Source organism: Nymphaea colorata, chromosome 1 (assembly GCF_008831285.2).
Source record: "Nymphaea colorata isolate Beijing-Zhang1983 chromosome 1, ASM883128v2, whole genome shotgun sequence".
Taxonomy (NCBI): domain Eukaryota; kingdom Viridiplantae; phylum Streptophyta; class Magnoliopsida; order Nymphaeales; family Nymphaeaceae; genus Nymphaea; species Nymphaea colorata.
The window spans coordinates 39594514-39621284 of NC_045138.2; the positions used below are offsets into that span (position 1 = coordinate 39594514).

General features: G+C 37.3%; 2 protein-coding genes across 3 annotated transcripts; one reads left to right on the forward strand and one right to left on the reverse strand.

The window, feature by feature from the left end:
* Positions 1–1299: 1299 nt before the first annotated feature.
* LOC116245937 (mitochondrial carrier protein MTM1-like) lies at positions 1300–8241 on the reverse strand. Of its 2 annotated transcripts, none has more exons than XM_031617566.2 (10): positions 7818–8241; positions 7578–7667; positions 6374–6502; positions 6082–6141; positions 5051–5221; positions 4846–4945; positions 4671–4756; positions 3285–3434; positions 2086–2144; positions 1300–1932 (listed from the first exon to the last, which is right to left on the reverse strand). In XM_031617566.2, the coding sequence occupies exons 1-10, from the start codon at positions 8037–8039 to the stop codon at positions 1800–1802; spliced, it is 1200 nt and encodes a 399-aa protein (XP_031473426.1). In that variant the 5' UTR covers positions 8040–8241; the 3' UTR covers positions 1300–1799. The 2 variants fall into 2 exon arrangements, with proteins under 2 accessions (XP_031473426.1, XP_031473425.1); XM_031617565.2 differs by having other exon boundaries at positions 4671–4762; positions 7818–8239.
* A 6568-nt stretch (positions 8242–14809) lies between these two features.
* On the forward strand, positions 14810–26762 carry LOC116254623 (mitochondrial adenine nucleotide transporter ADNT1). The gene is made up of 8 exons (XM_031630128.2): positions 14810–15278; positions 17594–17642; positions 20653–20816; positions 22367–22404; positions 23782–23894; positions 24006–24119; positions 25285–25629; positions 26381–26762. Exons 1-8 carry the CDS (start codon positions 15118–15120, stop codon positions 26462–26464), a joined length of 1068 nt encoding a protein of 355 aa, XP_031485988.1. The 5' UTR covers positions 14810–15117; the 3' UTR covers positions 26465–26762.
* The last annotated feature ends 9 nt before the right edge of the window (positions 26763–26771 follow it).

The window sequence follows — 26771 nt, forward strand, 5'->3', positions numbered from 1 at the left end:
ACTACCCGACAGTGAATCCGTGACCTCCTATGACGAAGAAGTTCAATCCCCTAACAGCGAACATGGCTCTGCAGTAATTGGCAATTTGGGAGCCGGAATCCATGGCACGTTCTCGTCCATGGTCGGACGTGCCATGTCTCATTTTATCCAACTACTGATCTGAATTCAAGCACAATTACTAAGAATCGGTCGCTCTATAAATAGGATTCAGATGCTGTTTTAGCGTGTAGACCACCCAACTGTATAAAGTCTGGGTCAAGCCCAGATCCTAGAAAGGTGTTTGATAACAGGGACGCTGCAATTCATAAATGTGTTTCAAGAAATGCACACTTTCATTATTTCTAGATCTCTGCCACATAAATGATCCAATAGAACAAATTGTTGGGTCTCATGAATTTATAATAATAGTTTATGTAAATTGCTTTAATGGATTCATAAGTTCTTCAGCATTAATGTCGACGGACGTATCCGTGATTCCCATAACCAATTTGAGTACTGAGCAGCTGAGTGGGGCATGGAAAGAAGATACAATCCACTTAGTAGATCTATAGCGAAGAGATCCGACCCAAAATCACGTATGAAACTCAAATCTTCAACTAGCCGGACCAAGATTCAATTTCAAAAAGTCACGTTCCAGCGGCAACAAAAAATTGAACCAGGCGTGCATCTAGATACGTCGGACTACGTATCCGGTAGATGCTTATATCCCCTAATCCTACGATGACGACGATGACGGAGTACTGAGTATGCCATGCCAACATGTTTTCTACCTTATTTTGATTGAATGGACTCATGGCCAGTTTCCCCATCTGAAACGGTCAAAACCTTCGATCCATATTCATGGTGAAATTCCGAAGACCTTTTCACCACCCAATTGAGACGGGGATCTCATAAGCTCTTTCGTTGGGACGCTGCACCTTTCCTATAAAACTGGGATTTAGTTGTATGGGTGAAAAATAAAAACACATGCTGACAGTATTAAGATGGGAAGGGGCTGGAGGAGACTCTTGCATTCACAATCACAAAGCTTTGGCTTTAGTGTTAGCAGGGAAGTGTTTCAGGCGGGTAGGTGGCAAAAGAGCTCCAGAAATTATTCTCACCAAACCAAAACTGCAATTGTAGCATGACATCATTTACCCATTATGCCTTCCTGTTCATAAAGCCAGCGCTCCAACGGTTCTTCACGCGGATACTGTTTTAGATGCAGAAACGAGAGAAAACACGCCACCTTCTGCTGTCCAGTTTCACCCACTCTAAAGAGCAGGTAAAGCATAAAGGGAGAGAGGATAGAGAGAAAGGTAACCCAAAAAGAAGCACCTCATTCCAACTTCAAAAACTTTCCATGATTTCTAAGCACATTTTGCTCTGCTTTTTTAATCACAAGACAAAACGGAAAAACTTAATTCCCAGCGAATTCTCCCCGCCATATTCACAAATTGTTCACAACCTTACGACTTATATATGACTTGGGTAGAGAGAGTGCCAGGAAAGAGAAATATGAAAACGAATTACAAGTTACCGAATGAAACGGTGCAGAAAATGGCCTGCAATAACATGAAAAATGTAACGTCGCTTAGGAGACTGTCTACCAAAAGATGTACAGAAGGCCTGATTCCAAAATTTGGTGAGCAACGAAGATCATTGTAGCTGCTCAACTTTATTGTTGAAGCGTGCAATCCACCGCCCCAAGTTTCTGATGGACTGTCAACTAGCTTGTAACTGTCGTTTAGCTATGTAACCACAATCAGCTGAAGCATCTAGCCCGTTAGTGGAGCAGAAAATGACCATACTGCACTACGCTATGATCCATCGTGCCTCTTTTGTAGCACGTACTTGACGACTTCATAGAAAGACACCACAATCCCAACTGAAGGCCCAGCGCGGCCTACACGTGGACCAACACCTGTAAATAGTCCCTTGATTCCCCCATCTCTGTTGCAGGAACAATGGAAAGCCGTTAGGCAGAGTTTGACATGCAAGTAGCAGCATCAGATGCGGACTTCGTGAAGCATCATCTGTGCAAAGAATTTAGGAAGCATATAGAGAAACAGTAACATACACATTCCAGCATTACGACTAACCTACCTCCAAATATCAATCAATGTTTGCCTGGTGGTCATTCGCAGTGCCTTGGCAGGATCCTTCTGGAAACAACAATCCTCACATTAGTAACAATTAATGTTTGTTTATGTCAGGACACAAAATCCTTGACAGATGTGATTATCCCATCCAAGTGCTGAGCTTGATAAAACAGAGAATGTAAAATAGAAACCAGCAGTAACTAGGCCTTTGGCTCCGTAGTGCTTGCTGTCTAGGAGCCTTGACTGTCAAGAACCCATGGCTCATGACTTTGGAGGAAACGTTTCTGCCTATGCAAGATTACTTGACCCAGTCAGAACCGAGTAAAAGTTTCAAAAGAAATTCGGCTAGTAAAAGTAATAGCAAAAATATATTCAATTTAAAATTGTATAGCAAGATTGTATAGCAAGATACTCTTCAACGAGTGCAAATTTTGTAGATAAGTGAAAGAACTTAAATGTTTCAAGATATGCATAAAAATTATCCAATATCTAAAATTTCTAAAAAGGGACGTACCACCCTAAGATACCATCCTCAATGAAGCGTCTGCACATGACAAAGGACCTCAATATTTCAATATATGCAAAAACATTATCACAATAGCTAAGACAATTCTGGGTGCAGGGCCTGTTTAGATAACGAAGTCAGCCATCCAGTCGCACTTTTAACAAGCCTAATATGGGTTTTGCTGTGCTTAGTAAATGAATCCAGACTGCTAATATTTTCCAGGTTTAAGAATTTCAGATGTCCCATGTTCCATGTGTCAGACTTTCAGATGGGATCGTCAGGCAGCAAGGACATTCAAAAGTGTCCAATGAATGTTCCCTAAATATTTCTAGCTTTCCATAAAGCGCCTCTAATATTTGGGGCAGATTCATTGAACACTCACCGAGTGTCGTTACTGCCAAATGACCCCTAAAGGAGCAAAAGAGAAAACCAGTCGTTCCTGCCAAATGACCCCTAAAAGAGCAAAAGAGAAAACCAGCAGCAGAGAGTAATGCATAACTAGGCAAACTACCTTATGTTAAATCAGTCCAATCAAAAATGTGGTTTTAAATTTTTAATAGTGCGCACTTCTAGAGTACACAATAAAAAGGACGATTTCAAAAATGCTATCCTTGTGATAAAGGATTTATAAAAAAGAAAAAAATAATCATTAATAAAATGAAGCCACTTAGGCTTATCCAAGTTTAGCTGAGAGATACCTCTATCTGTCTTCTTGTTTTTGCAACATCAAGTGGACATGTCGCAGCAGCAGCAAGGCTGCCTGCCACAAAGCCAGCTGAGAAATTTGCCCCAACAATGCTCACCGCATTGGCCTCTTCCCCAACCAGTTCAAGTAGCCTTTTCCTAATCTGCAAACAAGACGACAGCTATAACTCCATGACTCCACGTCCTATAACTTGCTTCACATGAATCCAAATAAAACAAATTATTAATATTACATCCCAATAATGTTTCAAGGGGTTATTAGTATCGTCTTGCCAGACTACTAACATTAAATAGTTTGAGGGTGAAAAAGACTTTTCACATATGAAGTATGAGAAAACTTGAAAGGCCCTCTAATTTTATAAGAATATCAAATCCATCTAAAGTTGCCGTTTATAGATAAGCACCTTCCCATAGTAGGATCCTAGAGTTCATGCTTCAAGAGAGAGTAGATCTTCAGACAATAAAAAAACTTTACTTCCCATAAGGAACATAATTTCTCAATACAACTATCTTAGTAAAAACAAAAGAAAGAAGACCCATTGACATGTTCACAAATAACGCTATAAAAGGCACACCGATTCTCAGAAACTCAAATTCCTTACCTTAAGGTTCAAAACTAAACCTACACCATGCTTCCTCAAGTATGCTAGTAAACCAATCTCCTATAAGCCATATCCCATGCATTATGATGCATAGATAGAAGAGCAAAAGATATCTTACCACTAAAACTAGTCTCAACATCTGATACATCTCCAATATGAGGTTAACTTATAATGATCCCAACAGAAACGCAAATTGCAGTTGATATTGAGAATTTTTAGTTTTATTTCGAGCACGTACCTCTATGTAGGATCCAACTCAACATTGAAAAGGGGTTGCTTTCATTTGCTGTGACCAAAATAAGGCAATCTAACTGTGCTCTTGTTCTATATGCTTGTATCGTGGGACCATTATTGCTTCTTGGCTCTATGGTCAATACTAGTAAATTCATACATATATGGATGGCTTTCTCAGGTTAGCATATCCTCTTATAATTGTTTTTTTTTCTTTCGTTTTTCCTTTTGGGTGACTTTGAATTAGAATATGTGCACCCATGGCTTAAGCATATAATACACTCTTAAACCCATGATCCTGTCATCAATTACTTTGAGCAACAATATTTATTGCATGTCTAGCTTTAGTCTTCGTCGATTATCACAACACAATCCACACTTGTCCTAGAAAGAAAACAACTTACTGGGGCACCTCAATGTACACACAGCGAGACACCGAACCCAGACAACATCATAAAGTTGATGAGAAGGATTCGGAAATAAACTCACTCAAAGCATCTGAGTTACAAGAACAAACATCAGTGTGAACAAGCAGGGATAACTCACAGGCTCAAGAGTAGACCAGCAGATTGCAGAGAATGGAACATCACGTGCTAGCTGTGCTCCCACCCCAGTCCACAAGACACGATAACCTTGAACTAAGAGAGAAGATTAGACCAACTTCTATCACAAAGACTACAACGTTCTATTGCACTGAAATTCCATTATCCACGTGACTTACCATTCTGTGTGCTTGATGGACTTCTGACAGATGCTGAAACTCCAACCAAAGTTTTCCACATTCCAGGAGGCTTTGTTCCGGCATGAATCTCTCTAAAAGCCTAATAAGCAGTCGAAAGAGTATGCAGAATTCAAGCGTTTGAATATCCAACCCATGTCGGCATAATCCCTAAACAGAAATATCTCAAAGTCTAGAGATAACATACCTGCATGCGGGTTCTTGCCAGCTCTATAGGAGAGCAAGCAATACATGCTATTGAACGGGCAATAGATCCTGCAAATAATGGGGCATATGGGCTCAAGCTTGGAGAGTTCCTCTCAGTGAATTCCTCAATCCAGTTCCGGAAAAGATCATAACAAGGTAAATAAATTCCAACCTGGAAAAAGAAAAAGGTAAGACATTTTGTCATGATGAAGACATATAAATGTAGCACTTTTTCATGAGGACAAACAAAACGACAGTTGATAATTCAAAAACTTGAACTCAAAACCTCTAAAAGGAATAATGAAAGAGACCAAGGCTTGTTATTCTTTATGCCATTTAGAGTTCAAGGACCTTTATGTCAGACTCTACAACCAACACTAGTGGTTCCATTCTCTGCACCTGCCTTTCATTTTTCAATTAACTATTTTATCATGCACGATGGAATCTACTAACAATTGCAGCAGACCATGTGAAAGTCCTTATGGTTTTTGTTTCGTTATCGTACATCAAAAATTTGGATTCCAATTTTTAATTATTTTTTTTAATTTGCCACTTTCTGCTTTGACCGCTGGATGATGCAGTGATAAAATGGATTAGACACTTCACCAATACATGAGACTAAAACACCAACTCCATTCATATCCACAGAACCGTTCAGTTTTGCTGGTTTTGCTTCTTTATTTTTTGACTTTTCTTAATGAAATCTACCATCCATTAATGTCCTTTAAACAATGTTTTTACACTTTTACAGCCTTTCTGTTCCTTTAATCATTAATTCAAGGTTAAAACCTTAGAAAGTGGGCAGCATGCCACATAATCATTAAGCCCTACCAGTTGCATAATTTTATTCTTTCTATATCATTTTCATTTTTTGTGGTTTGTGCCATCCATGATGAAGAGTATGATACCTTTGCTTTAGAGGGTGCTCTCCTGCACTTTTAAGCACCACCCAAGTTCTACTTGCCCAATACATTATAACATTAAGATATGAATCATAAAAATTGACACTGTATGAGAGAGACAGGAATTTACAGTTGGTATAGCCAAAGCAAGGCCTGCATTTGTTCCTCTCCACAACCTAGCAAATCCCTCCTGCACACAGTGACCAAGCAATTGGAAACGGAAATCCTTGAAAATTTAATAAGATATTTTAATTTACACGTTTTCCCTTAACTGGCGACAGCAAGCATTCCTGAAAGGAACCCATTGCTGGTTATCATAAAATTGCATGTTGAAAACATAAAAATTAGAATGACACAAAAAAACTTTACTTTTGCAAGATATAAAACAAAAAGGAACAGAAAAGAAAAATTAAAAGCATTACCTGTCTGATGATTTTGTAGAAGACATCCATCGTCCCCTTATAATGAAAACAGTCAGGTGGACAATATGGTTCTGCACCAAGAACCCCACCACGTGGACAGGAAGGAGAACATCTTATATCTGAAAACATCTGAACAGTGTGCAGCAGGAAAATCAATTCGTTTCACAGCCGAAAAAAGGATATAAAGTTAACGAACAAGTGAAAAACCTATATGTACAGGAACGATAGCCTTGTGAACTAATTTAGTGCTATCTAAACTAGGGCTGCAAATAGGTTGGCTCTGATAAGGCATTTTGACAAGTTTTATCTGTAACACATGCACTGTGAATCTGTCTGTAATCCTAACTTACATGTTATAACAAAGGCAAGTGACAGAAGATGAACTCGTAGCAAAGATATTCTGCAATCTGACTTGATATCAAACACCTATTAAGCCTGTATTCACGCAATCGGATATAGGGAAACATGCAATTGTCATGTGGCTTGTTTCATTGGCAGGATATAAAGAAAACATCGATAATTAAAAATTTTGAAACTTTTCTCCAAACTTAGCTGACATTCTTATCTTACTTACGAAATGATGCTTTGGACTTGCCGATCCATGAAGCGGATAGCGGCCTTGTGCGGAAGGACTCATTCCCGCCTAAAATTCTTTCGACTTTAAAGGCTCTAAAGCAGCACAACTGACCAAATTTTATGGTCCCTTGTGCGGATGCTAGATACTCCATCATAAAAGTAATTAAGCCCATTAAATTTTCTTCTAGGCTTAGAAACATAACAAAATAACAAAAGAGTGATTCTTTTAATTCAGCCAGAAATGAAAGCATATTGTCTTCTGCATGGCACTGCAAATAAATGGTGAAGCCACAAATGAAAGTATATTGCCTTCTGCATAGCACTGCAAATAAATGGTGAAGAAAAACATCAAAATGCAAAGAAGCATTGAAGAATTTGTAGGTGTCGCATGTGCACTTAAAAGTGAAACGACCCAGCTCACAAACCAGAGATGCTAAGAGGGTATATCCCCCGTATATGAGACGGCAAATAGCAGACTATAAATTAAAGAATTGCTACAGTTGCAACCTCCATTGATTGGCATCCTCAATCGAAAAAAATATTCAATACGTGTAACTAGCATAGATTTCTTGCGGACAAAAGACGAAGGCAGACGTAAATGAAACAATATCCCCCCTTTCGCACGTACCACGTTCGGCCCCAAAGGCGCCATTCTTTGTCCGACATGTTGCGGATACTGCCAATAAGCAACTCCGGCAGCCTGAGCCTGCAATCTCGTCTGCAAAACCATCAAAAAGTAACCAAGCCAATCACGAATAAGTACAGGAACCGAATAGAGGAAAAGAAACACGAAATCGCAATACGACCACAACCCAAGATCCAACAAAAAAATCAAGTATTTTCAGGATCAAGGAAAGCCCGTCATCACCTTGGCGACATCGAGGGGGTTGACGAGAATGGCGGAGAGAACAGCGGCGCCGGCGGCAGAGAACGACCTCTCGACGAAGCTCATCCGGGAGTCGGGGTGAGGGCGGGACGTGGGTTGCGCTTCCCTCGTCGGCTCCGTATACATGGACTCCATGCTTCCGTCGAACTCGACCCTCGAGGCCGCGCCCACCAATGAAGCGAGATTCTGACGGGAGCACACCATCTGGCTGTGCTTTCCCTCTTCCGCCGCGAGGCAGACGTGGCGGAAGGACTGGTCTGTTTCCTCTTTAGGGTTTTGCTACTTCCGATTTTAGGAGAAGGAGAGAAGTAGATGGGCGATGGAGGGAAGGGGAGCAGGCGGCGTTCTTCATCGCCTCCCGCCTCTTAACGGGAATGAATTCTCGAACCTCCCTGTTTCTCGGGGCTCTCCCTCGGGTGCGCGCACACGCACACACAGAGCACGCAAAGTCCGAGAGACGGCACGTGTCTACCGCGAATCGTCTTCCTTGCCACGCAGCTCAACGGTGTGCGGCTCGAGACCTAGACCCATTTCATACTTAAAATATTAAAAATAATTGAATGGAAATAATATATATATATATATATATATATTTTGAAGAATATTTAACCAGCTATTAAATCAGTTGTAAATGTTTAGACAAACAATACAAAAATATAAATTTTAAATAAAAATATTCATCGCTTTATTTTCTTTGTTTTTTTTTTTTTTACTTTCAAGGTCACCATTCAATTTTATTATATTTTAAAATCAGTTTGTTGTCATTGAACAAGCGCGACCTGCGACTGCGTGAATCAGCTAATTTATTGGTTCGGCAATATGAACTGCTAAATAATATTTGAATTTGCGAAAAACTGAATAAACACGAATAAAAAAAATATAACAAAACAAATAAAATAGTCTAAGAGTTGGCGCTAAATCGAATTCGACGGATTAAGCTGATTTGATGACAGTGGCTGCAACAAAATTTATTGAAAACCTTGTCCATAGACATTAAAAGTGTAAAGTCCACGTGCAGACTGGATCTTAACTCCAAGATGGGACCAGCTCTAATGATTTTAATATTGAAAAAATAGGAAACTTAATCAAATGTTTAATTGGACATTAATTTTCTAAATCACGGCAACCCGTGCCAAGCTTTTTTGTTTCAATTGAACACTAACCTTATGGGCGAATTCAAATCGGGTCCAGGTACTTAACCACCTTAATTTAATTTCGTGATGACATAAACAAGCTTTTATTTTCAACCCTAGTGAACTATAATGTATTGCACTACACCGAATATTTTAAAAGGTAGTTTTTTAGTTTTTATTTTTTAGTTTTGCCCATTCATATCGAATGTTGATCGTACCAGCGGAGCTATTATGTGACTGGTGTGGGCTACTGTCCATGCCAACCCCTGAAATCATGTATTGTGAACTACGCTAATAGGACCTGCCAGATCTTTCTTTCTAAATGAAAGATCGGATCGATTAGTGCCCCTCAATCAAATTTTTTTCGACTCCACAGCTAGTTGATCGTACCTGTGTCCAAATCAACATTCCTTCCATAGGCGTTGGCTAAGCTATGGTAGATTTGTGCGCATCGTTGATAATGTATGTTTTTTTGTGAAGGGGAAGAAAGCCCTAACTCGTGGCCAAGGTCTTGCTTGTGTAAAGGTCCATGAACATACTCTTCTACATTTTTGTGGCTTGTGAAGGTGTTGCTTGATGCCTCTCAAATTCGAAGGCACTTTTGTGGACATTCCTTTTTTCTTGGGTGTCATGCAAGGGCTAAGGTATCTTCACGTGTCTTCTTCTCCTCTAGCTGAGCACTTTAACTTTTATTTGGTTTTAAGGGCTTGTTTTTTTAGTTTACTCATTTTGTCCGTGAAACTTTGTTGTTTGCTCGGCAACATAAAAACTTTGAGACTAAGTCCGCAACATGGTTGAAACTTTATCCAGGGTCTTTCACATTTTTAGGTTCCTTTGTTTATTTAATAGTCGCATCACTTGAATATTAAAACATATTTTCTTCGCTTAAAGATGCCCCGAGCGTCACTCCTGACGTTCTTCCCGTGTTGTCTTTCGTCGTGGCTCATAGTTGTTGGAGTTTTTTTGGAGCGGTACACGTCACAAGTGATACATGTCAATGAGCCATCACATGAACTCGCAAAGACCTGGAGTTACTTCCGTTCTTCACCACCCCACGCACAGGGATGAACAACGACTTACGACTTGTTAAAAGTTCATGAACTGAGTCATTTGCTTAACAAGGGTCGACTCGATCAAATAATTGAGTTAAGTTTGAGCAGAGTCATTGGAACTCGAGTTTATGAGTCGACTTGTTTAAATAGTCAAGTTGAGTTCAAACTCGACACGTAATTGCCGAGTCGAACTCAAGCCTTAGTCGAATTTGTCTAGCCTTAATCGAGTCGAGCTCGAGCTTGAGCTCGAGCTCAACACGTAAAGGCCGAGTCGAACTCGAGGTTTTATTAGTCAAGCCGAGCTCGAACTGACTGAACTCAGACTCGACTCGCTCGGCTCGTATACATTGCTGACTGCACGGTACGGTTCTAAAATGGGTGGAGTCCAATCTCGCTTAGTTCTGTGAATTATTTTGGTTGCACCGGATCCAACTACCGCTTTTTATTAAATTTCAACTAAAATAGGTTTATTTACTAATTGCTCGGCCTTATTCCATGGTATTTCGATCCGTATATATAATTTTACGAGTGCTCGAGTTACCAAATTAAATTTGTTATTTATCGATTTAGGAAACACTTTTTTTTTAAAAAAAAAAAAAACTAGCATTAGTCCGACCAACTATAGAGGTCGTTTGATAGCGGGCATACTTAATGAGCGCTACCATATATCTTAAAACGATAACGAGTGACGACCCCATCAAACCATAGAATCCAACTTGGTTACGTCCAGTTATTGGATCTTATTCTAATTCAGTTTAAATATGAGATCCAGATTTGGATCCAAATACATGGAGTTCAATTTATTTTAGTTTCGTAATGGGCGTGACCAACCTGAATCCTATATGTTTAACAGTAATAAGCTCACCTATCAACAGAGAAAAGGGAAAGGAGATCCCGTTTCTCTTCAGTTCCCGTAGGGGTTTCATTTAATACGTCAAGTATTGTCAATGAGCATGTTTTGCATATGGTATATATATATATATATATATATATATATATATATATATATATATATATATATATATATATATATATATATATATATATATATATATATATATATATATATATATATATATATATATATATATATATATATATATATATATATATATATATATATATATATATATATATATATATAGAGAGAGAGAGAGAGAGAGAGAGAGAGAGAGAGATGGATTGACAGATTGTTGGATACCAAATGACATATAAGTGTCAAATCATATCGTAGTCAGTTTTAGATTTGGTCAAAAAAATAAAGGATTTAGACTGACATCGAATCCAATTATACATAATTAAACGTCGAATTTAGTCATTCAATTCACCCGACTTGAATCCCCGAAACTATGATAGTGTAACCACCGTTTTATTTATTATAGTGTTTATTCATAATGGGAGGGATGTTGGGAGGTATGTTCCCTACCAATTATCAAGGAGTTTATTAAAAAGGAATCATATGTACATAACAAAAAAAGTCGAGCTGCTAACACAACAACCCCTCACAAGTAATAAAAATAACTCGACAAAACCAAGAAAAGACTTGAAATGGCTTCTACTAAAAAGCATAATTGAGCAAATAAAATGATAACTTGTGGAGTATCCGTCAAAAGAGTCTGAGCAGTCCCTTGCTAAAAAACTCAATTTCTCATACGAGTTCCTTCTACTTTCAATAATAGACTTGAAGCGTCTGATCCATCATTTGTTGTTGGAATTGATAGCAAGGGGGATCGAGCTGGTGAATAGCACCGTTTTCCCTCGCTTGATAATGTTAAATTATGCTTCATCTGCATGAAAAACTTGGTCAACAAGCATTTTTAACTTCATTCCAATGTATGGTTCTGAGACGGAGCTCAGAAGGATTAAATATGAACAAGAATTGGGTGATTTTAAGGTCAACGTGGCACCAACTCAATCCCTCGACTAAAAGAAATTGAGCTATGGTACACATGAGTCTGTTAGGGATGTCATTAAATCTGATTTAAATTCGAGATTCAACTGAATTGTACAACAAAAGAGGATATGGAAAAAATTCTGACATACTATTAAGAATTTGGAACGGATTAGATGTATGAAATGACATCCGATCCGATGTGGATTTGGATTATGATCAGATATATTTTTAAATAAATATCTATTACCCAATATCTATTACCCAAAGGGTTTGGAATCTGTTCAAAATCAGATTCAGATGTTAATCTAAAAGCCAGATTCATATTTTGGATTAGAATATGGTATTAGATTTTTTTTATCAGGTTTCAAATCAGAATATATATATATATACATCTGAAAAACGGATATGATAAAGTATATCTCCAATGTGGGCGTCCAGTTATAAAAGATAAAAACAATAATAAAAGAATCCGACTCACTCATTTGCAACCTACCTTTTCTTGTTTTTTTTCATCGGTTGATGCGCCAAATGAAATCATCACCAATGTGCTCCACCCGAGGTTGGTGAGAATACAATGACAATTTTGACATGTTGGTCATATGGTTCTCCATACTCTTACTATATTATAATGTTTAATTCATATAAGCCATGTCGGTGATTCAACCTAATAAGCATGTTCTTCTCTATATCTTATATGAGGATTTGAGATGGGAGCTCAACCTCTTCCTAAATTGGATCTGAAACATGATGCTTTGTATCGAGGGCTCCAATTATTCATTTTTAACTAATAGCATAAGCAAATATGAGCAATTTTTTTTAAAATTTGTATTAGTACTTTTAATTATTTATTTATTTACATATATCGACACTCCTCAAGGTATGCAAAATTACGAAACAATACTTTGGACTGAGTGAGTAAGAAAAGAATTTTAAGCAGAACCTCTTTTTTTTATGGTACATGGCATGTTTTTAATCTCGAGATACCACATCTTCTTTTTGTGCTTCAACTTGCACATCAGTGACCTTCTTGATACTCCAATTATTTAAAACATACAATCTCAATGTTTACAACATAGAAACTTGATAATCCAATTATTCAAAGCATAGATTGGCCACCTGCTAGTTTTCACCAAATTCTAAAACCAAAACTTTTACAGTCGCTATATCAAACAAGACATTGGTGGAAGACAATGTAAAAAGAGAAAGTAACAAGTTTTCGATAAGAAATACTTGCTCGTTGACGTGTGCTGCGGACCGAGACTGGTAGGCCGCGATCAAGGCTCGTCCTAATCACAGAGCTGGGTCCAATATTCTGTGGCTCACGCAGCTCAGCCAGTCCAATTGGCTTCCCAAAGACGACGAAATTGGAAAAATTTGACGTGGTAGCCAATCACAATTCCCCATTTAAAAGTTTCTCTTCTCCCCCTCGAATAATCCCACAATTTTATTCGTTGATGCTCTTGTTTAAATAATTTATCTTTTTCCATTTATCGTGAAAAGCAAAGTTCGGATAAGGTGATTGGCAGCTCTTTTTGTCGCTGACTCAACTAACCAAAGCAGACCCGATCAAGAGCCCAGTGGCCGTGGGTCCGAGCCCATGGATATAAGGGTCGAGCCCGGGAGCGTGCGAGGGCGCGAAGCCCTTTGATTCGTCCATCTGGATTGCCCCCAGTTTCATTGTGTCCCACACGACGTAGCGTTTAGGGAAATTTTCTACTGACGGCCAACTTTATCTGCCTAATTCCCGAAAGCGACTGCCTTTTCTTAATTTTGTTGTACTAATCGGGTAAGGTTCGCCGTCTTATTTCAGAAATATACTTCGCAGTGTTGACAATCTTGGCACTGGCAGCGAATTGTTTTATGGAATGAACACGTAAGGTGTTGGCAATATCAGACCTGAAGAACTTTTTTTTTTTTAAATTTTTTTAAAATAAAAGGTTTTAAGTCAACACAATTAGACATATTTAAAAGGATAAAAGAAACATTAAAATTGGTATTAATATTTAGCAGTATTGGGTTCGATTTCAGTTCGAAACTATGATCCAACTTATTTAGGGCGGTTGGAGTGACAAACATAGGTTGATTCAGGATGATTGAAAAAAGCAGTGAACTACGGGATCGTATCTCTCCTGATGGGTCATTGCGATTACAAGTTGGATGTCTAATTGTCCAGACGATAATGATACTATCTTGTACTTAAACCGGACCTATTGTTAGGTTTTTCTAGGTCTAGTGCTATTAAGAAAGGTCCAACTTTCATTATGACATAACACCCAAGGCACCTTGATGGTGAGCAAACATTTTAAAAAATCAATGATTAAGGCAGACCGATATTTAAACAAGCAAATTACCAAGAAAGTGTTTAGGTGGCACTAATTTGCAAATAAGTAATTTATTTGGGTTTGCCTGGACAGTTTTTAGCACAAACTCTCATGTGCCTGTGCTACTGCCTGTTTGCAACCATTACTTTAACATGTGGGGAGAAAAAGCCAACCTTAGACTTGGGAAGAACTTTTTTTTTTATTTAACTATTTTTTATTAGATTTGAATTGTTGTTCTCCTTTTTTTTTTTTTTTTCCCTTATCAGTTTTTGTAGGTAAGATGGGCACATGCCCACCTACCCCACTGTATCTCTGCCTCCATAATCCATTAGAAGTGACATTTTACTTTCGAGTTTAACGTCACAGCTTGAAAAAACACGCAAAATGAATAATTATTAGGGCTTCTTCGGAAATCGTCTCCAAAATAGTTGGGCCCCTGAAGAAAAAAAAATTCCGTTTCCCCTTTTACGCCGCAGGGCTCGCCGTCGACGAGTTTCCGGCGCATCGCGGGGTTAGGTTTTCGGTCGTACTAACGGAAAGCGGGGACGTTAAGATACGAAACACACTTAAAAAAGGAAGGCCCAATATGAGGGCGCGAGTGAGAGACTGAGAGTTGTGCGAGCGAAGCCTGAGTTGGGTAGTGAGTCGCCGTCCGCCTCCACCTCCCACTCCCTCTCTGGTGGCTCGCATTTCTTCACCTTCCGCGGTGGATCTTTTTCATTTTTCTCCTCCGCCGACATGGTGATCTCTTCTCTTGGTTGAGAAGCCGCCGCCGCCGGAGATCTTCTCCTTGCCACGCCGGAGGCTTCCTTTTATCTCGCTCGCTCAATCGACAGTAACTACTGTGTTGTTCCTCTGTGACGGGGCTAGGGTTTCAGTTTTATGGCTTCGGAGGATGTTGTCCAGAGCAAGGAATCTGCTGTGTCGACGATTGTGAATTTGGCTGAGGAGGCGAAGCTCGCCAGCGAAGGAGTGAAGGCGCCCAGCCACGCCATTCTCAGCATTTGCAAATCGCTTGTCGCGGGGGGCGTAGCTGGCGGAGTGTGAGTCTCCTCGTCTCTCGTTTCCTTTGTGCTCCTTGCGCTTTCGTTCGTCTTTTCTCTTCGATTCTAGGTGGCTTTGGCCGTTGACGATCAAGGGTTTTTTTCTCCCTCGCTCTGATCTGGTGCAGATAGGCGGCGATCGCTTAGAGTTAAGTTTTTATTTCCTTGGAAAATTATGTAGTTATCTCTTTTAGGTCCCGTGTATTGCTGTGAATCCTCTTTGTGCATCTGTTTTTTCTTCCTATTTTTTTCTGGCCCCGTGTAATTCTTTCTACGACTTATCCTTCTTTTTTCCCTGTTTTGGTCGTCGTACGGATTTTGCTGGTTATACCTTTCTCAAGGATTTAGAGTATTTGCATTATATTTCTCGTTTTTTCTTTTTTGTAACTAAGTACTCTGTTTAATCTTACTTGGTTGCGGCAGTTCGCGTGACGCGCGCTGTTCATTTAGCTATTGTGAGTTCCCCAGCGAATGAGAAGAATGCGTGGAAATCCTTGTTCACTGTACAAGTTGTTTCCTTAGAGACGGTAGCTGCGACAAGCTGCAGCTATTTAGATCGTGTTTCTCTTATTGCATAGTTGCACTGTCTATTTGGTTTAACCGATTAAGAGACAATGAAAAAGACATGTTACAGTTTGTCAAGGAACATCGTGCCTGAGAGTTATTAAATACAGTTCACTAGGCGGCGGTCTTATTCCCGGTTGTTGTTGTCTTTTTCCTTTCGAGAAGTTATTATCCTATTCTTATTTCATCTTATTGTTCCCCTTGGAATCCTATTCCTTTTCTTTAGCTATATATGAATCTCAAACTATTGATCAACCCGCTCTTGTGATCTTAAGTATTTCAGTGAGTTTTACCCTTTATTTTTGTCTTGGTATAATTGCATCGAAATGTTCTGCAGCAGTCTCTTGTTGTGTTTTTTTGGGAAAGCCTGATGGGTTGGACTTCCTGATTTTCTTGTCAACATTGTTCAGTTGATGGACGTTTCTTATTTATTATTTTCTAACCTAGTGATTTTTGTTGTTTGGTTTATACCATTTTGGTTCTGAAGGGTTGAAAATCTAAATTTATAAGTTACTGTCTCATAGCGGTGTTTATTTTCTGGATTTCATGGTGTACCAAATATACTGCTTTGATAATGTTTATCTCTAGTTAATGTCAACTTGTGGCACTTAATGATAAACCGTACTTCATTGCAAATTTGATTGGCAAAGGCTACATTGTCTATTGCTTCAAAGAACTATAAAAAATGGGTGGAACAAATTTAAGAACCATATGAAGAGATACAAAAAAATTTAGAATATTTGTATCTGATCTATAAACATTTTTTTTCCCTTACATTCTGAAAAGTGAAAAGTGTAGGTGAATTCCACGTTGCTCAATGGATCCTTATAAACCTACCAAAGATGCTTTGAACTATTTGAATATTGAGGCTGGGTGAACAAACAACCACAGATCATCATGCTTTTTGCACAGGGTTCGCTTTAATGAGCTTAATTGGTAAGTTTAATGTGAGATTGTGTGCAGAATTCCAATCTCTCTTTTTCAGCAAGAATTTTACGCAATTGATGTTTGTAAAGTTTACCCATTTGAGGAATTTAATTGAAATTAGGCAGTTGATGCTTATGAATAGAGTGTTTACTATAAAGGAATGGTAGCTATCATTTCAAAAAGTGTAATAAAATAAAAAATATAATTTAGTATGCATGTCTGTCAGACGATATTGGTCTAAACCCTGTGGGTGACGTATTCACATGGCTGCTAGTCCTTGAATCTGTTGCTGCTGTTTAGTTCCATGTAGATGGGTTTGTTGTGCTGAGATAATGTGGCTTGTATGCGAGAATGTGTGTTTCATGATTTCATCTGCTGCCTGTGTGATCTATTTTTCTTTGGTAGGCTTAGAACTCTTGGTTGTGCCTACTACTCTAATTTTTCTTCTGGTAAACTGATAAGATCACTAATCTTGTTACCTTTATTTGGAGAAAAGCGCAAAAGCGGTTCTCTATTTGAAATTTTGAATAACTTGTTCGCTTTCGTATGATTGTACTAATTGATAATTTTTTCTTGTTTCATTTGTATTTATTTTAGTCAATTGTGATGAAATGCTTATTGACGCAAATGGGAATAATATATAAGTGGAAATGCTTTTGTGATTTTGTCTATTATTTTTGACATTTACTCTGTTAATTGGAAATGGTTTTTGAAAGCTGAATGACTGTCCATTTTGGTTATGTATATGACTGTAGTTGTTTTTTTCTTTTGGCTTTTTTTTGTTTGGTTTAAAATTCAATAGTGATGATTGATTTTCATGACAGGTCACGAACTGCTGTTGCACCTTTGGAGCGTTTAAAAATTCTGCTCCAGGTAGTTTTACGGGCCTTATTTGCATCGATTGTTAATCATTTTGTTGGTAGCATCACTGAAATGCTTGTTATATCCTTTGTTCGATGTTTTAAATCTTGGCAAAGCACTTTTGGAAGATCTGTTGATGGTCAATGTGGTTGTTAATGGGTTTCTTTTCTTACTTTGTTATACACTAGCAATACTTGACCATAGCTTGTCAGTGACATCCTCTCTAGGAAGTAGTCGAAAATGACCCATCTTGATTCTTAGTTCCACTCTCTTAAATGTAGTAGGTGAAAGGCATTCTTAGTCCAGCCATACTTATTTTATTAATTACATGTTCATGTTTGAGTAGAATGTGAAGTCAATAGAAAAGAAGAGCGTGATGTTTCCAAGAAGTTGAATGAATCTAAGTACTTGTTTATCTATAAAATTAAACAGTTTATTATCTATTATTCTATGATAGAAGCTCCAATACATTGAGTAGAGAGAAGGAAAAGTCCTTGGTTAATAATGATGTCATTGCATTAATGAAAAATGAATTGTTTATCCTTCAAGAATAGGTTTGCTTAATCTTTTGATGTTCCTTTGTGTCCCTAAGTTATAATTTAATTTTGTATTATTGAGATTTAATCCTAATAAGTCTAAGTTGGTTGTTAACTGACTTGTGTTGTCAATTTGCAACTAGTTAGTCATTGGTTGTTAACTGACTTGTGTTGTCAATTTGCAACTAGTTAGTCAAACTAGTCGGCTAGTTGTGCTAGCCAGTGGTCAAATGATTAATCCCTGACCTACTTATATGTCTTCTTTGTATAGATATACATGCTTTTGTATAATATATGCTTAATTACTTTTAGTCTAATGACTTGTCCAGACTCAGACGGAGTAGTCCTGGCTAGTTCTTTTAAGGCCTTGAGTAGCCTGTATCTAACTTCTGGGTTGGCAAATTTGGGATTACTCATGGAATATTTAGGAACTTTAGGAATTCGTAGGAAGGAATATTTTTCCCTCGCCATCTCAATACTCATTTTGACTACAAACGGGAAGGCTAATTGCATTTTCCCGAGTTCAAGTGAAGAAAACCCCTTTTTTTAAGCTGAATTGGGTATTTTCTATTCCTCATTGGACTGAATTCATTACTTGCTGGCAGTTGGGCATTAATTTGAAGTCATATATTGCAAAGTTACTTGATAGAGGACTCTATTATGTCAATTATCAACAGTACATGCCATGCTCAAATTATTGTTTGTTTCAGTTTTTTGATGGTTTAGATAAAATGCAAATTTTTGAGTTTTTTGTCTTTTTTGAATGAGCTGTTTTCCTGTTTTTTGTGACAATGGATAATTGATGTTCAAATCAAGAATGATGCTATTTAAAACAATTCAGATAATTGTTTGAAGGAATTTAAGAAACATTCACCATCATTTGAAAGAGTAAGCTTGAACCTTATTTTTGTACAACTGATGGAACCTGCCAACAGTTGTATGGTGCTGCAATTTTCTACAAGTGAAAACTCGTAGCTGATAAATTCCTCAATGATGATGTATATGCTTGTATACACTATACGGTGGATTATCAGGTAGGCACAATTTTTTTGGTATATTACTTAGATAAATATTAGTGTCAAGTTTCAACCTTTGAGTATTCATGGAAATCTGCCATTTCACTTGCAACCTTTTTGGTCACAATGTGGTCTTCAGCATCATGTATGAATGTGATAGTTACTGATGCTAATAATTTTTTGAACAGATATTGTTTGAATTGTTTTGAGGTGTGTCATGTAACACTTGCAATCTTTTTGGTGCCAGTGTTTTGCCATTGACAACTTTCCAGAAGATATTGAACTCTAGAACCTTTAGCTGCAAAGTTGTGAAATGTGTAATGTAAGTTGTAACCATATTGGTCGAGCCCAAAGTTAGATACTTAATGTTATATAATATAAAGGACACAAAACAGTGCAAATTAGTCTCTTGGTATTAAAAATTCAATAGATTTTTTTTAAGTAGAAAAAATACAAAGTAATGAAAAAATTAGGGGAAAAAAAAACTCTATGAAAAAGCTTGAATTGTATATACTCAAAGAAATAGCAAATATATATCTACAGGCTATAACATGCATGCTTTCATAGAAAAATAATCGAAGTTGACCACCTAAATTAATCCCAATACTTAAATGTGTGTCAAAATAAATAAGTTTTCATTATGTGACATACTCATAGTCGTTGAAGTCTTTAGGCAACTTATGGTCACAAAAGTTGATTTTTTTTTGAATTTTTGAGAATAAACATCAAAATTTGTAAGAGAAAGCTCTATTTTTATTGCATGAAATCAGTTTTTCTTTTAAATTAATTTCAAATGTGTAAGAATGTCTTCCATCAAACATGATATTCAATCTTAAGAAATTCATGTAACTTTAAAATAATAAAAACTTTTTCTGACATTTCTTTTTCTATTTTCAAGGTGCGATGTAAGTTACACCTCATATTACATGGCAATGTACTATGCTAATTGCAACACTGTTCAGCTGGACAGGTAATAGCATGGATGTGATGGCTAATGAGTGTTTCTAAACAATATCTTCTTAAATTATGTCTAAAACATATATGGTTAGAAAATCATTACAAATGTACCTCGGGTTGGGAGAGCCAAGCAATAAATAAAAGACAGCAAGCAAAATCTTCTTATGTCTAGAACATGTGTGGTTAGGAAACCTTAAAATGTATGTCTTGTTGGAAGAACCAAGCAATAAAACAAAAGATCATGATGAGGTTGATGGAATTTGTTAGAATCTGGGAGGATGGTTTACACAACAAAAAATTTGCCTTAGCAACTTCTACTGTTTATATAGGTAACTGTGAGTTCTTATCAGGATATGCAAAAGAGTTTTTTGTCATTTATGGGTGTTCGTTTTCTTGGTCAGAGGCATTCTAAATTTCTCACTATTTTATTTGTTATTTTTGCTGAAAGTTTCTATACTTTTGTCTCAATGTTCTTATTTGCTTGTAACTGATTTCTGATCGTGCTAAAAATAGGTACAAAATCCGCACAACATAAAGTACAATGGCACCATTCAAGGGTTGAAATACATATGGCAGACAGAAGGTTTCCGAGGGCTATTTAAAGGAAATGGAACCAATTGTGCACGCATAGTGCCAAACTCTGCTGTTAAGTTCTTCAGCTATGAGCAGGCATCTAGGTACTAAAACCAGGCCTTTCATGATGGATAGCAGTTATATTTTATTTTTTGCCTGGGTGATGAATATATTTTCCAGTATTTGTAGCAATAATTTTTCTTCTTTTGTTGAATTAATTGCTTATGTAACCTCATGTAAGACTTTTGGACTCAGCCACTCAGGGAATCATTTAGGTTACACTTACATTGGAATATAGATGGCTTAGTGCCTTTGTAATTAATTTAGTCCATACGTACCGTCAACATAAGTATGTGCTTCCTTTTTGGGTGTGGATAATGTTTGATACCAACACCCTAAACAAACATGGTCATCTTAGGTTAGCTGGCTGTCATTTTGAATGTAGAGGATGATGATATTGATAGCTTTCTAATTTCTAAGGTCAGAATATGAACTGAGCTGAGAGGAACCTTGTCTAGTTGTATACCATAAATGAATGGTGAACTTATGAATCTTTTATGAGATTCTATAGAAAACATTGTGAAGCAGATGTGCATTTTTGTATGCTATTTAAGATTTTATTTGACAATGGACAAGCTTCCTTTTGTTCTCTCTCTCTTTCTGTGCGTACCTATATATGCACTATGCATCTATGTGTGCTGATGTAGTTGTTCTTGTTTATACGTAGATTTCCTGTAATGCTTTCAAGTCACTAGTTAATGGTGTGAGAATACTTGAACCAGTTCCATTAGGGAAGCTACTTGTTCTACAGAGGCAACTTTTCGCAGCATATGCAAGATCTTCTCTTTTTGCTGATTCTTTGTTGTAACATTATACATTTTGGATGTATCAGATCACTTTTTTTCTAATTCTAACACTAGTTGTGTACACCTACCTACATGCTGTATGACATGCTTCCCTTGGTATTTGAATGGCAAGTGATAGAAATGTTGTCCTAGTGTATGACTCTTTAAGTGGTCCAACACTGCTTTAGTTTCCAGGTTCTCCTGCAAAGGCCACTAGGCGATGCTACCGTAGCATCAATGTCCTTTAATGGTTCTGTGATGCAATAACGTTGTCATCCTTTATCACTCTCTTCTAGTTTATGTCCTGCTCAAGTCTTGCCTATTTAAACACCCATTCAGGCTCCTCGTTGGCAGTTGTACCTTTTGCACCTGTTATTATTGTAGCGAAATCTGTATTGCTTTTTCAGACTCCACAATTTATTTTTTTCAAGCAAATAACTTGTGTTTAGCTTCTTGTTCTTCATATGGTTCAAGTTAGACCCTTAGAGTGATGATGGATTTTTTTTATTCATGTTTGTTGCTGCAGAAGTAAATGTTGGGTTTGTAGGAACTGTACTTTTATGTTAACTTTGCTTGTTCGTATGTGCTCTCCTCAACTTAATCATGCAAGAGGGAAGTACGTCTGAAGTTACTGTATGTTGCTACGTATTGCATACCTCTATAAAAATGAATAGTGGGTCACTATTTTGGTCATCTTTGGGATAACTAACGGCCACTTTTATCCTTTTTCAAAGAATTGTGATGTGGAACCATATAGTCAGCAAAAGTAATTTTCTATCTTACTTAAAACAATTTTTTTATTACTGCAGTGGAATTTTATGGTTTTACCGGCAACAGTCTGGCAATGGTATGGACCTTCTTTCTTTGTCTATCTTGATTCTTTATATTTGTTTGATTATTAAAAATGAGAGAAGGAATAATGCATGAACTTTATAAGATGTTCACTTCTGTTGCTGTAACTATAACTCCATGATAAGAAATTCATGGTGGATGTTAGATAAGTCTTCCTGATTTAACTAGAAAATATATCCTGATGATACCTTAAACGATTTTTTTGTTTTTTTATATTTGAAAGATGTCTAGCTGCCTTCTTATAATATTATGGCTGTGTATTTCCAATTTCTCAAGGAACCTTTTTCTGCGTAGGACGTCTGACCTTTGTTGTTTTCACGAAATAATACTAAAACATCAATAAGGACTGGAGGGTTGGTCAGAGATTCAGAATCCTCTAGTCTTCCTGTTTCTTAGGATTCCATCAATATCAAAGTTTCTGTGAAAAAAATGCTAGACTTTAGATAGTTGGGCACAACATTAATGTTACACGAGTTCAGCACATTAACCTGGACAAGTCTGTAAATATCAAGTGGCTTTTTGGCTGAGGACAGATAAATGAACTACCTCACTGCAGCGAGTAAGAGTGGCGAACTTATTTGGATTGAGAACATGGAAAGTTTCTATCTTACTTCAGAAACCGAAAGTGTATTACTGTTTGTCATGGATGGAGATTGATCACCCATTGCCATTTATTTATAGTCAGCTTGCTCTGTGCATTGGAAAGAAAGGTAGATGGGGTATTGAAGCAAAAAATGTTCCTACCTTTTCATGACACTGCATGCTTTAGTGGAAGAAATGGGTATTTTAAGAACAAATTTCATGGTTGGAGCCTTATCTGGCAAAAATCCTGACTGGTTGGCTGGCTAGTTCAACTAGTCGGTTGAGGAGATGCTTATCAACTGACTTGTCTTTCAAACAATGACTTGCTGTTCAAACTAATTAATTGGTCAGCCTCGTAATTGGTCAGCTGACTAATCGTTGGCCTATATGTGCATTCTTTGTGTGTGTGTGTATATGTTTCTGTATTCATTTCCATATAAACATGTATATTTATTTACTTATATTTAATATACTTGGACTGAGTAGTCATTTTAAGTCTTGAAAGGCCTGTGTCCGACTTCCAAGTTTGACAACTTAGGTCGGAACCTTTTGGGTCCTGCTTCTCTATGCTTATTTTGAAATACCTGGATGTTTCAGGGGTGAAAATTGTTTTGCACATAACTTTCTTGATAAGTTCGTTTGATATTTTTGTTTTTGGCATTCTGGTTTTCTTTTATTCCCCTTTGGAGCTTACTGATTGGTATATACAGTTTTGCTGAGTTATATAATGCACATATTGTTATTTGCCATGAATTTGATGGCTTTATTTTGTTTTTATCTGCTTTGGCAGAGGATGCACAGCTCACTCCAGTTTTGCGTCTTGGGGCTGGAGCATGTGCAGGCATTATTGCAATGTCTGCAACTTATCCCATGGACATGGTTCGCGGAAGGCTGACTGTTCAGGTCCTTAATATTTGCATTTTCTGCTCAAGTTTACCCTTGATAAAATTTGCATTTTCTGTTATTGAATGCATACTATTGTCCCTTCCTTGTAATGTGTAATGGTTCATGCAGACGGATAAGTCTCCATACCAGTATAGGGGAATGTTTCATGCATTGTCAACTATCCTACGTGAAGAAGGTTTTCGAGCTCTATACAAGGGGTGGCTTCCTTCTGTCATTGGAGTGGTTTGTGAAATCTTTCTCCTTATTGTCACAGATTGTACCGATAATCTGCAATTCTGGATGGTTCAATATTTTGTCTTGCTTTACATATCAACGCCTTGCAACATTCTGATTGTTTTACAGAGGAAGGTTGCAAGTCTATTCTTTCATGCAGAACATTTGAGTGATTAGAACATGTAAATAGTAAATATAATAAAATGGTATTTCCTCAATGTTGTGAAAATCTATTTATCTTGTCTGTTCTTACTATCTTGTATTAATATATTACAACCGTACTTCCACCTGCTTGTCTCTCTAATACATGAATAGATTGATGACTATATTATCACATTAATAGAAGTTTCTGTTACATTCTTGGTTAAAAGATTAAAATGTCATCCAAAAGAAATTTCTTTTTGCTCCACATTTATTTGAAGTAAGAGACAAAAAATCAGCCAATATTTGTGCTTTGATTTTGGACTAGTTATCTAGTCACTGAAGAAGTCAAACCTAAATTCTTATGGTTAAATAGTTGGTTAAGATATAATAACTAATGGGCTATTTTGGATAAAAGGGTAATTAACAAGGTGTTCATGACCTTTGATAATATTTTGACTAGTGATGTAAAGGTGATTAGACATTCTTTAGTAATGTTAGGCAACTTTAGCGAGAGCATAATCGCTTTTGTACTGTGGAGGGGAAACCTAATAGGAAAATAAAATCAGGACATGCCTATTAAGGCATTCAGGTGTTTTTGCTTAAGATGAAGGATGAAGATTATTGTCATTATTTTGATGCCATTTGGTAGCCATAATATTATTTCTACCTTTTTCGATGATAAAACAAGTTCAAAATTTGTTTGGGTGTCTTTTTAAAGTTCTCTACTATTTTTGTAAATAATATAAAAGCAATATATTTTGACATTACAAAATTGTTCTCTTATGAAATCTTTGGTGTAATGACATGATTGACCTTTTATCTATCATTGTTCTTTTGTATGGTTCAATTATTTTTTTTGTTTATTAATGAAAAAGACCATTGGTTTGCAAAGCGTAACTTAATGAATAACATTTGGTTTCACCTGAAATATGTAGTTTGTGACTGTTCAGGAGTTTGATTTGCAGTCTCATTCATCACTAGCTTATACAAGTCTTTAGCCTATTATGACTTGTTCCTTTTATTTCCACAGGTTCCTTACGTTGGACTAAACTTTTCTGTATACGAGTCTTTGAAGGACTGGTTAATCAAAACAAGACCTTTTGGGCTTGTTGAGGACAATGAACTAGGTGTGACTACAAGGCTTGCCTGTGGAGCTGTAGCTGGAACAATTGGACAAACAGTTGCATACCCACTGGATGTCATTCGTAGAAGAATGCAGATGGTAGGCTGGAGCCATGCAGCATCAATTGTTACAGGGGATGGGAGACGCACGGCTGCTCCGGAGTATAATGGCATGGTTGATGCATTTAGGAAAACAGTTCGCAATGAAGGTTTTGGGGCTTTATACAAGGGTCTAGTTCCTAACTCTGTGAAGGTGAGTGCTATCGTGTTTGCTGGAAGAGGAGCATGATTAAGGATCTATGGGGTTGTTAGCTTCACAGCTCACATCGAAGTAACTCCATTCTCTTCAAGGGAAATTACTCACTGCCCATTTAGATTGCTTGAAAACCATAAGTTGGTCCTATCTTCTGAAAAGGTGATCCTACCTAACAAATCAGTTTGGTAAGGAAGGGATGTTTATTAAACTTAATAGACACCATCAAGTCAGGGTTAGTAAGAATGTGGAGGCATTTTGCCTCCCTTGTTATTGAATTTTTGGTAGGGATTAGGAGATTTACAGATGGGTGGTAGCATCACAGACATGCACAAGACACACAGACAGGGACATAAAAGAGAGGGGAGATTGACAAACTAATCACAAATTTGTCATGTCTTGGCTGGTGTGACTGCTCATTAAGGCCTACTTTGTAGGATTAATGATTTAGCTGGTTGGGTAGGTCAATCTAAGAATTCAGCATTTTAAATCTGGGTGATGCCCCAACAATACAGGAAAAGGTCTTTAATCCTTATTTATGCCCTACAAAAGGAGTCACCTTGTTGTCTGTTTTATGCCTTGTCTATGTTTGTGCATGTCACTACTATGCATCAGCATGAAGTCATGGCTGCCTGTCCATGGTAGTTTTAGGTTCATGGGTTGGTGGTACTGTTTGTTTCAAGACATATCTATTTGTCATCTGCATGTGGAAAGTACTTTAGCCGGCTGAATTATTGTTTTAATATTGCAGGTTGTGCCATCTATTGCTATTGCATTTGTGACATATGAGATAGTTAAAGATGTTTTAGGAGTTGAGATGAGAATATCTGACTGAGGTTGCCATGACCGAGGGCGCAGTTGAGGGCTCAGATGTGATTTTTGTAGGCATCAAAGACCAGAGGAAGATAATATCTTATAATGCATATTGGTTGCTGATTGTGCCTGAAAAAACACACACTTTAGTAGGACTAAGCAGTCTGTTTTCTTCATTCTTATGCAGTCAATAAAGCATTATAAAGGGGGTAATGGAGGAAGTTACTTCAGCATTCAAGCCGTAACTCTTCTATGTGATCTGTTGTAGCATTTTCTCTTTGTTTGGTTTCTTTGAAGGTATCATCTTATTTTTGGGTTTCTGCTCTAGG